The sequence below is a fragment of the Ruditapes philippinarum genome, unplaced genomic scaffold (assembly GCF_026571515.1).
Source record: "Ruditapes philippinarum isolate M1 unplaced genomic scaffold, ASM2657151v2 ctg2952_1_1_1_1, whole genome shotgun sequence".
NCBI lineage: Eukaryota > Metazoa > Mollusca > Bivalvia > Venerida > Veneridae > Ruditapes > Ruditapes philippinarum.
Genome location: NW_026863626.1, coordinates 69643 through 81881, shown reverse-complemented (window position 1 = coordinate 81881; position 12239 = coordinate 69643). Strand labels below are relative to the sequence as shown.

The following is a 12239-nucleotide window of genomic DNA, read 5'->3' as shown; positions in this document are numbered from 1 at the left end:
GGTTCGGTTTTTTCAAGTGAACCTATTTTGGATGAGTTGTATGGTCTTTAAAATTATATCCATTCAAACGCCGAAAACGTATGGGCCAATCTATAAGATAAAGTAATTCATATGCTATCTATTTAATAGCCAAAAATGTATGGATCCTATAATATGGTAGAATAAAGTATGTATATTAATGAAAAAGCACATTTTCTAGATATTATATCTCAACGATTTAACAAGTAAAGGAAAGTAGCTTCTAAATACTTTACTTTTTACGTTGTGGTGCATCAAGCACCTGTTAAAAAAATCAATGTTTTTTTTCTTCCCATTGAATATAACAATTACAAATTAACAAACAAATTCTGCTTAATCTACTTTAAATCACTTGTCACATCTATTGTGTCTTGTAAAAATGTGTCGCATACCGGTATGTAACGCTTCAACAACAATATTTTAAGTAACGAAATTTTTAGATCATATTATCTGAGTTTATGACGGATCTCTATAACAAAGCATATAATATTGGTAACATTATTGTTATTTAATACAAAACATATGGAATACAAAATGTATTTCCCTCGTATATGTCTATGCATGTTATATAATGAGCCGTGTCACGACAAAACCAACATAATGGGTTTTCGACCAGCATGGATCCAGACCAGCCTGCGCATCCGCTCGGTCTGATCAGGATCCATGCTGTTCGCTTACCAACTCTATTACAAGTAGAGAAACTGACAGCGAACAGCATGGATCCTGATCAGACTGCGCGGATGCGCAGGTTGGTCTGGATCCATGCTGGTCGCAAACCCACTATGTTGGTTTTGTCGTGACACGGCTCATATGGTTTATTATGTAAATATATTGTAACTCATATTGTCATGAACTGAGTATTAATGAAACTTGAAAACTTGTTGTAAACTTAATCATTCTGTTCAATATTAGATTAATTATGTAAAGCCAAGAGGCCACCGATTTCCTATCTATGCGATTGTATTACCTTAAATGATAAATATTATTTCCATAACGCTATATAATGCAATCACAACACAATTTGTACGTCATAATATTTTTATTTCATACACAATACTTCTACAGCACTCTTTTTCATATGCAAACACATTTGAGCCGTGTCACGACAAAACCAACATAGTGCGTTTGCGACCAGCATGGATCCAGACCAGCCTGCGCATCCGCGCAGTCTGATCAGGATCCATGCTGTTCGCTATCAGTTTCTTTACTTGTTATAGAGTTGGTAAGCGAACAGCATGGATCCTGATCAGATTTCGCGGATGCGCAGGCTGGTCTGGATCCATGCTGGTCGCAAACGCATTACGTTAGTTTTGTCGTGACGCGGCTCATTTGTACAATATTATTATTGATATAACATATTATCAGATAACAAAGCACACATTATACAACACAAATCATATAAATGACAATTCATTAAATCAAATACCCGCAACAATTTTCCAGACACTGTATATACATTCTTTAAATTCTTTAAATTCTTAAAGTCCCATTGAGACCTACTTCTTTCTAGGGAAAACATAAAAAAGCTTTAATTTCTTATGATAATTATAATCATCTGAAGTTAATTCTGTAATACAAATACATGTCTCGCTGTTTCAACCGATAATGATAACTATAACATCCATTTTCTTTGCATTATCCTTTAAGGATGTTTTACGCCATATAACTAAAATGTAGTGTTATGCATATCACAAGATATCATAAAACTAAATGTATTCTTATATATTATCACAATATTTCATATAACTAAATGTATTGTGTATTCATTAGCACTATTTTCATATAACTAAATGTAGTATCATATATTATCACAATATTTTTCATATAACTAAATGTGGTGTTAGACATTCTCACACTATTTCATATAACTAAATGTATATAGTGTTATATATTATCACAAGATTTCATATAACCTAATGTGGTGAGTCATATTGCACTTGATGAGCAGGCGCGTCATGATCCATCCGAGATCTTATTCCGTCGGGCTCATCGTCATCGTGACTCATGTTTACGAAGCCCATCCTTAACTGCTCCTCCTCGACCAGACGCTTGGTTCGCATGAAATATAACAATGCCGCACCAATCACCATGCCCGGAATTAACATACCCACTGCTAGACCAGCCATTGCACCTTAAATATAAAATAGTCATATGTAATACGTTATAACACAAAGGTTGCTAAACAACAAAACTATGAACTTGTTTCTGTAAAAAAAACTACGTTCATATATATTGCACGGCCAACAAGCATAAATACTGCGAACAGTTTACAGCACAAAAAGCGCGCTACTCAGCGTGATCCAACACCACATAGTCCAAAATTTAAAAAGGTGTTCAAGTTAACCAGTATCTTAATAACACATGGATTGTTTGAGTCAGCTACAATAATAATTATTGATGATTTATCAAAACAGTGGACCTACAACCTTTATATCACAATAAAGATTTATTTACTTTACCTGTACGAAACATCTGAATAATAGTTTTAGCATCCTTCAGGATCATTGATGACAACACCATTAAGTGTTGAGAATTGAGTACCGCACAATCCGGTGCTAGGGGACGTGAATGATGTTGCACTAATTCATTATACCTCTTGTACAGACTCAATCAAACCTAGTCTGCAATTTTCATGTAATTTGTTGCGATCAATGCTTCCGAGGGATCACTTTGTTTCCAGATTTTTAGCGGTATGCGCATTTTGGAAAAATCATTTCCATTAGACTAAAATGTAGATTCTTATAGTTTTATTATAAGTATATTTCACGGTATTTTTGTGAAATAAAAAATTAAAAGATTTAAAAAAAAATTATATACCTCCAGTATAGCCAGAACTAGACGAGGACCCGGCTTGCTGTGACTGGCTGTTGGCACCGTACGGTGATCCATTTGGAAAATATTTTCCTATAAATACATATATATATATACTATTTAAACCATTACAATTTATTGGGTAAAAGAAAAAACAAAGGCATCCAGGTTTACTTTAAAATGCAATTAAAATACATTTATACGTTTTATATTCATTCGATTATTCTTAAATCTAAAATTGTACCAATACAAAACATACTGGAAACTGATAAACCTGAAGACACTTGTTAGAGAGATAACCTCGACGAATTCATGAATAAGTTAACCCAGATACTTGGCTGATTTGTTTTAACCTTTTTACCAACCAAAAGATTTTCCAGCAAAGTCGGACGATCTTTCCGGACTGCGTAAACGTTTTAACGCTTTATTATGTTGATATCAACGAATTGTTTACAAAAACTGCTTCAAAAAGTGCTGACAAGAATTTTTCAGGAAATTTATCCAGGGGTCTCATAGAAGTACCCGTTGTCATTTGAATACATATTTTTTGCAGTGTAGCGAATATTTCAAGCCAAAGATTGTTGTGTGGACCGAAATTGTAAATATACACGTTTATAACTAAGCTATTTAAAAAAACAGATTAAGAGTCAATCTTATCTCTCCTAACAAGTATGTCTTCAAACATTTTGGTGTTTTTTTTTCTTACATACCACTAATGACATGCTATTCTTTTGTTATCATTTTACACAAAAACGAATAGAAACGATAGATAAATCTGCGATTTAACTTGCAAAAATAATCCGGAACAACGAGGTCAACATGCCGGGAACATATATTTTGCACTTGGTAAAATTTATTAAAAAAATCACGGATTAAGTACAGATCATTTTAAGTTCAAATTTTTACTGTCAGCACATTTTATTCAGTACAAGTTTTGAAATTTTCCCTAAATGATGAATGGTTTTGTCCGAAATGAAAGATGTACAATTCCGTTTAAGATAATTATCGCGGAAAGGGTTAAAAACTAAGCATCAATACTTACTGGTATATAAGTCACACTTGGGATCAGATTTTACACTGTTTTTGCTATTTTTAGGACTAGTATTTAGAAAGGTACATGATAACGAGGACTGACAGTACACGAATCCCAGGCAACCATTCCCACTGTTGTCTATACATAGCTTGGCACAAGCATCTTTTGACGTTACGTTGTTCACTTTTAGGAAATTGGCTGTAACTTGTAAATTTTGGGCCTTGGCAACGTTAAAATCATGAATGTAGTTCCCTGTCAAGATGAAACAATGGTAATTTATCAAAACATAACTTTCTGTGGAGAATCAATAACAGTGGTAATTATCTAATTATAATTCCTGTGGGAAAGAAATCATAGTGGTAATTTACTAATATATTATTCTCTGTGAAGAAGAAATCATAGTGGTAATTTACCAAACATTATTATATATGGAAAGAAATCATACTGGTTATTAACTAATGATTGGTAATCATAGTAGTAATTGACTGAACATAATTCCCTATGGAGAAGGAATCATAGTGGTAATGTACTGAATACAGTTCCATGCGGAGAAGAAATCATAGTGGTAATGTACTGAATAAAGTTCCATGCGCAGAAGAAATCATAGTGGTTATGTACTGAGTTAATTCCATGCGGAGAAGAAGTCATATTGGTAATGTACTGAATAAAGTTCCATGCGCAGAAGGAATCATAGTGGTAATGTACTGAATATAGTTCCATGCGGAGGAGAAATCATAGTGGTACTGTACTGAATAAAGTTCCATGCGCAGAAGAAATCATAGTGGTTATGTACTGAGTTAATTCCATGCGGAGAAGAAGTCATATTGGTAATGTACTGAATAAAGTTCCATGCGCAGAAGAAATCATAGTGGTAATGTACTGAATATAGTTCCATGCGGAGAAGAAATCATAGTGGTAATGTACTGAATATAGTTCCATGCGGAGAAGAAATCATAGTGGTAATGTACTGAATATAGTTCCATGCGGAGAAGAAATCATAGTGGTAATGTACTGAATAAAGTTCCATGCGCATAAAATTCATAGACGTTAAAGTAATTATGGCATGAACAACCTAGATCTTGAAGTAGTTGTTTGTTTTCTGATATTAAAATTCTTAACACTCTTAGCATATAAGTACACAAAGTTCATGTAAATAACGAGAAACATAAGGACATTCTTAATCTGTACGGGTTTTTAATATCAAGAATTTTCAGTTTGAAAAAAGAATGAATTACTTTGGAAAGGTTGAATCAAAGATATTTTGTTAAGTTTGTATTATTTTAAAAGTTAAGAGTTACGATTAAATAAAAAGGGAGACTTCACTTTTAAAGGATAATTTATCATAAAACCTAATCATCATACATTATGAATTCATCCGCTATAAGAATTTCTCATTGCATCACTTACTTGAGAAATGTGTACACAGCGTGTTCGTGTTGGGAACCGTCTTTGACATATCCAGTATATGTTGTCTTTTCAGAATACACGTGTGAGATGTAGAGCAATAGTCAAATGATTTGCACGAGAAACTCGTGTACGTAGAACATTTTTGAGCACAGAAGTCAGCGAAGGGAATGTTGCTGATCTTGGCGTCGCCGGAAGTCTGAATGGTCACTCCTGGATATGACGTATAGCTGTCGAGGTATTTTCCTGGTTTGTAAAAAAATCAGAAATAAAATAATCAATAAATAAAATGAAATGTTTCGTTATTTGCTAAATATTTTGTCCTTGTGGCAAACAAAATTCATGTTAAGAAAACTAGAGAAAACGCTTTTTAGATAAAAAAAAATGTATCGTAAAAAATACACAGATAATCAAAATATGGCCTATGATCAGAGGAATTTTAATATAGAACTTGTATATATGCTCATCGGAGTTTTCTAGGTTTGGATCTTTCAAACTGCGAGTATTGTGTGACATAAAATAATTCACTAGAACTTAATTCAAGTTCCAGATTCTCATACCATGGTCTCGTATTGACCATCCTTATTTTAATAAACTGTATATCCAATATATTGAATATGTTAAATATAAACACAGAGTCCCGTTTTGATAGTTTAGACTGTATACTAACGGGTTGGCCTGATTTTGATATGCTCACATATACAGTGAAGAATACGCAAATTATTTTACTTAACATTCGTATTTCGTCCATTCTTTCTTTAAAACAACTTACTAGAATACAGGTCACACATCAGCATAGTTTTCACGAGAGTTATATTTTGGTCAGGGTGCATTTTGCTGAGTAGGCATCTCCCAGTATCAAAACAATAGTCGAATGACTGACAGTCAATTGTCGGCTCGGTCAGACACCTGGACGCACACTGGTCAACAGAAAGACCTTTAAACTGAATGTCTGCATTAGGTATGATCACTTTCCTTCTGGTAGGTCTGAAATGGTCCAGATTTTCGCCTGCAAGAATTCAATAAGACAAAATACATACATGTGTTCTCAAATCAGGGTGTATTTGTAAGGTATTCTTTAGAAAAGCGACGGTTTGGTGCATCTACAAACCCAAAGAAATTTTAAAAAAACACAAACACTCACAACAACCTATGCGCGAAATACGTTTGAAGCTTAACAGCCGGATCTCAAGAAATATTTTTAATCTATACTAAGAAAATAAAGTGGACTTTAAACAACAAAAAGTGTAACAAAAATTGTCAATTACTTGTTGTGGCCTGACTATCGGGTCTTAGAATATCTGCGTCAAACAACACTGCATGATAATGTCCACTCTGAAAGAAAAATAGGGTTTTATAGACATAGATTTAAACTGAAATGGTCAACAAAATGAATATTTTATGAACAGAACTGCCACATCCCAATTAATAACGTGTGTTTGTTGACTTAGTAGTTAAAGCGTCTGCATGTCTGTTAGCTCGTGGGTTCGAGCTCTATTTGTGTCAATGTCCCTTTATATTACGCCAGTATTGTCCAATTAAATAATTACTGACCAAGTACATTATGCTTAAGAAAATAGTGTCAGAATCTTTACAATTATGCTTATTTACACATATATCTTATTATTATGTTCAACATGTCTCCCATCACTAGCTTTACGACTGCTGATATCTATAAAGGTTTTAAAACAATGATTCACTTACTCTCCCATTTTGGCTGTCGTAAACAGAAACATTAAAACCCGTTTCATACACGTTATTCTTTATTACTATAAATGCTGTATTTATTGTAGGCTCAACCGGTGCTACATTGTTCACCGTCTCTGTGGAAAAAGAGATAAGAATGTCATTAAGACATGTTTCTTTATTTTATTATATCATTCTTTTTTATTTGATCATATTAGCGAGTTAATAAAAAAGTGAATAGTTATTAACCCTTTATCTGCTGAAATCGAAAATTAGTAGCTTTTGTCATTAGTTCAGGGCAGTCTGGTTAGGCTCCTTATTGTTTGTAGCTCAATTTTCATATTTGAAATTGAAATCCCTGTAATTTCGAATGGACTGAATGGACTGTTTCAAATATAAAGCAGGGCAAATAAAAACAAATTACCCGGTTAATGGTTGATTTAAATTTGTACTAAGTTGTATACACAGAGTTACAAGATATGTTATAAAGATACAGAAAGACTACCTTTAATGTTATAAACAGCACATTAAGAATTTATGGTGGTTAGGGGTTTAAACACCTACTAGAATAATGGTCACAGATCTGGCTAAGTCTTGTTCCCTGTCCACTCTGAGTACCATGTTTCTTGCTGAGCTGACATTTCTTGGCGGTTGCACAATAATCAAAGCTCTCACAATCAAACGTATCCTCCTTCCTGCAGAGCGCTGCACAGTCAAAGTCACTGCCCACATCATTGACAGTCTTATCCGCAGCGTATATTGCTACATTGTTAGATGTCTTTGTGAAATCAACTGGAAAAAAACCCGATCAAAATCATTTCTATGACTGTGTACACTATTTTTTGTTATGTTTATCATACACATGTATGAACAATTCATAGCCAAGAAAAATCAATTTCTTTTATTTTATTGCCACTATACATATGTTGCCAGTATACATATAAAACCTAATCATTTCAAGCAACTACAAACATGCAAACAATACAACCTTAATGTATTTGTTTTAATAGATTCACTATTGAACCACACAAAACACCATCGTGTCAGTATCAACATTCGATATTATATCACATTTTACACCAGTCACATAACTGCCAACTTTATCTATAACTGTGCAAACCTTTTACGAAAATCAAGATCGTCTTTGATCACAGAGTTGAATAATTTGAAACTGGGTACGTAGCCCTGCTCTTACCTCAACCATTAAACTATGTAATAACAATGTCCCCGGTACAGGGCCAATTGTTTGTTCCTTTTCCCAACAGTAGTTCAGTCATATAGGCGGGTAGTTTCCTAACCAACATTCTTGGAGAGTTACACCAGTACTAGACTACCTTCCTCCGTGCTAAACTACCAAAGCATCTCCCGGGGATCGAACCCACCCCAGAGAGGTAACTGGATTAGAAGTCATCGACTCTAACCCCTCGACCAGGAGCCAAGCTAGCCTATATATTTCACTGTAAATTATTTGATATTGAAATCCTTAAAACTCACATGAAATAGGTTTAAACTGAAAGACATAAACTTTTAGCTGAGTAATGATAAACCGATAATTTTTTTCTGCACGACTTTTCAATGGAATATTTGAACCACTAAACAATTAAATGTGGACATATCTGTAGACACCAGTTTAAAGAAAATATTACAATTTATAAAATTATTTCTCACGAAGATATGGTGCTTGCTCTACCATGGTGGCCAGATAATAAACATAACCGTCATCGGTATATGTGATCTGTGGGTCCTGGAAGCGTAGGAAAGACGCCGTTGTTATAAATGAAAGCTGCTCCTGTACATTCTTTGTGAACTGTTTTAGTTGAGTGTCCAGTATTGGATGGTATTCACCTACAAAGCAAAAAAATTGAGCCGTGTCACGATAAAACAAACATAATGGGTGTGCGACCAGCATGGATCCTGATCAGACTGCGCCGATGCGTAGACTGGTCTGGATCCATGCTGGTCGCAAACGCACTATGTTGGTTTTGTCGTGACGCGGCTCAAATTATTTTCGAAATGTTGAACATGTTTTTTCCAACTTTAAAAGTCGGAAGTAAAACAAGTACATGTAGTACTTTGATATTATCTTTTATATAGTAACTATTAACCCTTTGAATACAAGCAACAATAATAAATGGATATTCCACCTGTCAAAGACCAGGTGAGATCACTCTTTATATTATATCGGTGCACTCTGTAGCAAGTATCTTTTGATACCAACGAGTCATACTCAAAATAAGCTGTTTTAAATTCAAATCAGGACAATGCCATTGTACAAAATTATCTTCCTTTGGTGTTTGATACATTGGTTGGTTGGTTCGTTGGTTAGTTAGTTAATTTATAAAACAGGCAAGACAGATACCTTGAAATTTGATCAGAAAATGCCGAATCTGATTGCCAACATAACATGTTCGGATATCGAAGTTAGAAAGATCAGGATGTTGCTCGCTGAAGTCATAGAAATTATATGTCAGTGTGAACTGTCCCTGAAACATAAAAAGAAAAAAACAATATACATAGTGAACGTAACGTTTACTTTGACTAACTCCTCTAAAACGTCATATTATTATATAAGAAAATTGATGGAATAAAATGCGTATATTCATTTTCCGTATTTTCACCGTGAAAAATTATTTTTCACTGCAGTGACACATATGTTCCGTATTTTCACAGATATCTTGACGGACTGCTGTCTTCTAAATTCAGCTAATATACAAAATTTATGTGAAAATCTTTCAAGTTGTAATGTCAAAAAAGACAAAATTGTATATAATAAACAGAAAATTCAAGTTTTTTCAAGTCTCGTGGCTACCGCCACTCATAAAATATTTATTTTCATACCACTCGATGAAAATAAATCCTGTATTTATAGAAAAACTTAAATATCCTCTATACATATTCTAATTCTCAAGATGAAGAGTCAATGCCACAACAACAAAAATTCGAAACATTAATTAAATAGGTGATTTGTTTGTTTTTCTAGGATACCTTAGTAATTAGGAAGTACCAATTTCACTAAAACTGATTACTAATACCAACTTATTTCTGAATCAAAAGTCAGAAACAATATACGATAAGAATGGCCATGATCAACTGTCAAGAAAAAAATCGCCTCAACCGAGGGTCAAACAAGCTATCCTTTGAAAAATAGAAAAATGAAAAATGAACTAGACTTCCCTAAAGAGATAAAACAACATTTTGTATTATTTCATAATCTGCATACATTATTTCACGTTTATATCACGTTTTATTTGGACAATAAATATTTAACATAGTACCTTGGAGGAGCTGACAATAAGCGCAATCGGCTGGGAGTTGACTGCCGTACCGTCATCTTCCGACATTTCTTGCCAGTCATTCTAAATTTTATAGTGTATACATGTATAACAAACATTCTATGAAAATCTAGTCAGGTGTAACAGTACTATCATCTAAAAAAAGTATCTGTATAAAAAATTAAACATGTGTTGAATTCAAATACATTTGTTATTCTAAAAGATATATCTTAAGAAAATATTGCAATAAAGTAACCAATTTAAAAGAAAAAAACTTATGACCATATAATGCTACATTATTTCTCTGAAGAAAAAAACCCAAACATTTTCATATAGCGTTGTGCTTTCTTACCGACATAAAGTAGAACTGGAAGACAGCTGACTGCGGAAGTGGATTTGCACCAAACCGGAAGTCTGTCCGTTTGTCTTCAAATACGTCACAGAGTATACCACGAATTGTCCGCTAAAATAGCAAAAGCATCTCTGATTCATCATTATGTTTTTATTGTCTTGTGAAAGTTAATTGACTTTGTTTGCATATGACATCTCTTGACTTAATTTCTTTGATATTTATAGCATGAAAGAAAACAATATAGGAATACAAAATTCTAGTATCATATGTAATGAAAGTTCACTTAAAAAATGCACTTTGCAAAAATCATTTAATAGAATATTTCTGAGAAAAACCTTTGTTCAGTGAGTAACAGACGGTGGCCTTTCTCCTTCCATTCTTGTTGATCTTTTAAAAAAGTAGTGTCTTATGATTACTTAATGTATGTTTACACAAATATAGAATCATCAAAAGATAAATAGGTTTTATTTTGTAAGAAATCAAACCTGTCCAGCATATCGATAAGTTCCGTTAAGATAGAATAAATCTATAGGACTCTTCATTTTGACGGAGAATCCCGAACCAGTACTGGTATGAACGTCAAATGAGGCGTTGTTGATCGGTGCTATAGTACAGTTCCCTTCCTTCTTGTCGAGGGTATATGCTAAACCTGTAATTATTATTTATTCTTCATATCTCTAGATACAATATTTCGTGATTCATTTGTCCCATCGGATGAGTTTTAGTCATACTTTTCATTTACACAATAATACGTTTCTGTTCATAAAGTAAATCAGATAGGGAAACGGTGGTCTAGTGGTTAAGGTGTCTCCCTCTCAACCAGGAATCGTGGGTTTGATCCCTAATCGGGTCACGACAATGTTTCTTTATATGACACCAGTACCGGTTGGTTCCAGTAAGAGGACTCGAAAGTGATTAATATAAGTTGCAAGAACTTGTTTCGCTATCGAATTTCAATAAATATGTTCAAACCAGTCGGTCAGGTTGTTGATGGATGCCTTTCATTCCTAGAACAAATTTATGATTTGTTTTTTGAATATAGTGATATTTCATAAACTTGATCGAGACATGATTGTTATGTGACATAGTCTTTGCGTAGGGCCAGGACAGCCATACATTCGTTTTCAAAATGAATTGTTTTAGATTCAAAGAATGGTAAAGAAGCATTTAACAAATTTAGCAGGTAAGGGGTTAAAAATCAAATGTACCCTTAAATCAATTAAAAAAAACACAAACATTCTGCAGGAAATATTGTGCTATACATGTATAACAGCTCTAAATGTTACAAATTCCTTTTGCGAAACAAATAATGATAATTAAGGAAAAACGTGTTAACTTCATCAGCTATTATTAAATAATTGTTTTACCTGATTTGTAATCATGTATGGTAGTTATTGGGTCTGATGTGAATAACGGTGGACTGGGCTGTGTGTTTACTAAATCATACCGCACAAGTTTGAAATCTGAGTCGTAGTAAATCTGCAAATATACCACGTATGGATGGAATCAATTTCTCATTGGGCACCATGCCCGTACCCACGCATGTGAACTGTTACTTGTTATAAACTTATAAACGGTTTTATATGTTTTATTGTCAGTTATACACAGACAGACATTTGTTTTATTTTAATCAAATAAGGCTTATAAGACCATCATGACATAA

At 33.6% G+C, this 12239-nt stretch overlaps 1 protein-coding gene across 1 annotated transcript in view; it reads right to left on the bottom strand.

The window, feature by feature from the left end:
- Positions 1 to 1579: 1579 nt before the first annotated feature.
- Positions 1580 to 12239, bottom strand: part of LOC132722747 (uncharacterized) — a 28166-nt gene continuing 17506 nt past the window's right edge. Inside the window, exons 18-31 of the mRNA XM_060707289.1 lie at positions 11944 to 12055; positions 11062 to 11225; positions 10577 to 10687; positions 10228 to 10308; positions 9312 to 9435; positions 8621 to 8797; positions 7517 to 7744; positions 6971 to 7089; positions 6535 to 6601; positions 6039 to 6275; positions 5270 to 5512; positions 3872 to 4114; positions 2836 to 2922; positions 1580 to 2149 (exon numbers count right to left, since the gene is read on the bottom strand). Of these exons, the coding sequence (XP_060563272.1) occupies positions 1932 to 2149; positions 2836 to 2922; positions 3872 to 4114; positions 5270 to 5512; positions 6039 to 6275; positions 6535 to 6601; positions 6971 to 7089; positions 7517 to 7744; positions 8621 to 8797; positions 9312 to 9435; positions 10228 to 10308; positions 10577 to 10687; positions 11062 to 11225; positions 11944 to 12055 (2211 nt within the window). The 3' untranslated portion in view covers positions 1580 to 1931. The remainder of the gene's footprint in view (positions 2150 to 2835; positions 2923 to 3871; positions 4115 to 5269; positions 5513 to 6038; positions 6276 to 6534; positions 6602 to 6970; positions 7090 to 7516; positions 7745 to 8620; positions 8798 to 9311; positions 9436 to 10227; positions 10309 to 10576; positions 10688 to 11061; positions 11226 to 11943; positions 12056 to 12239) is intronic.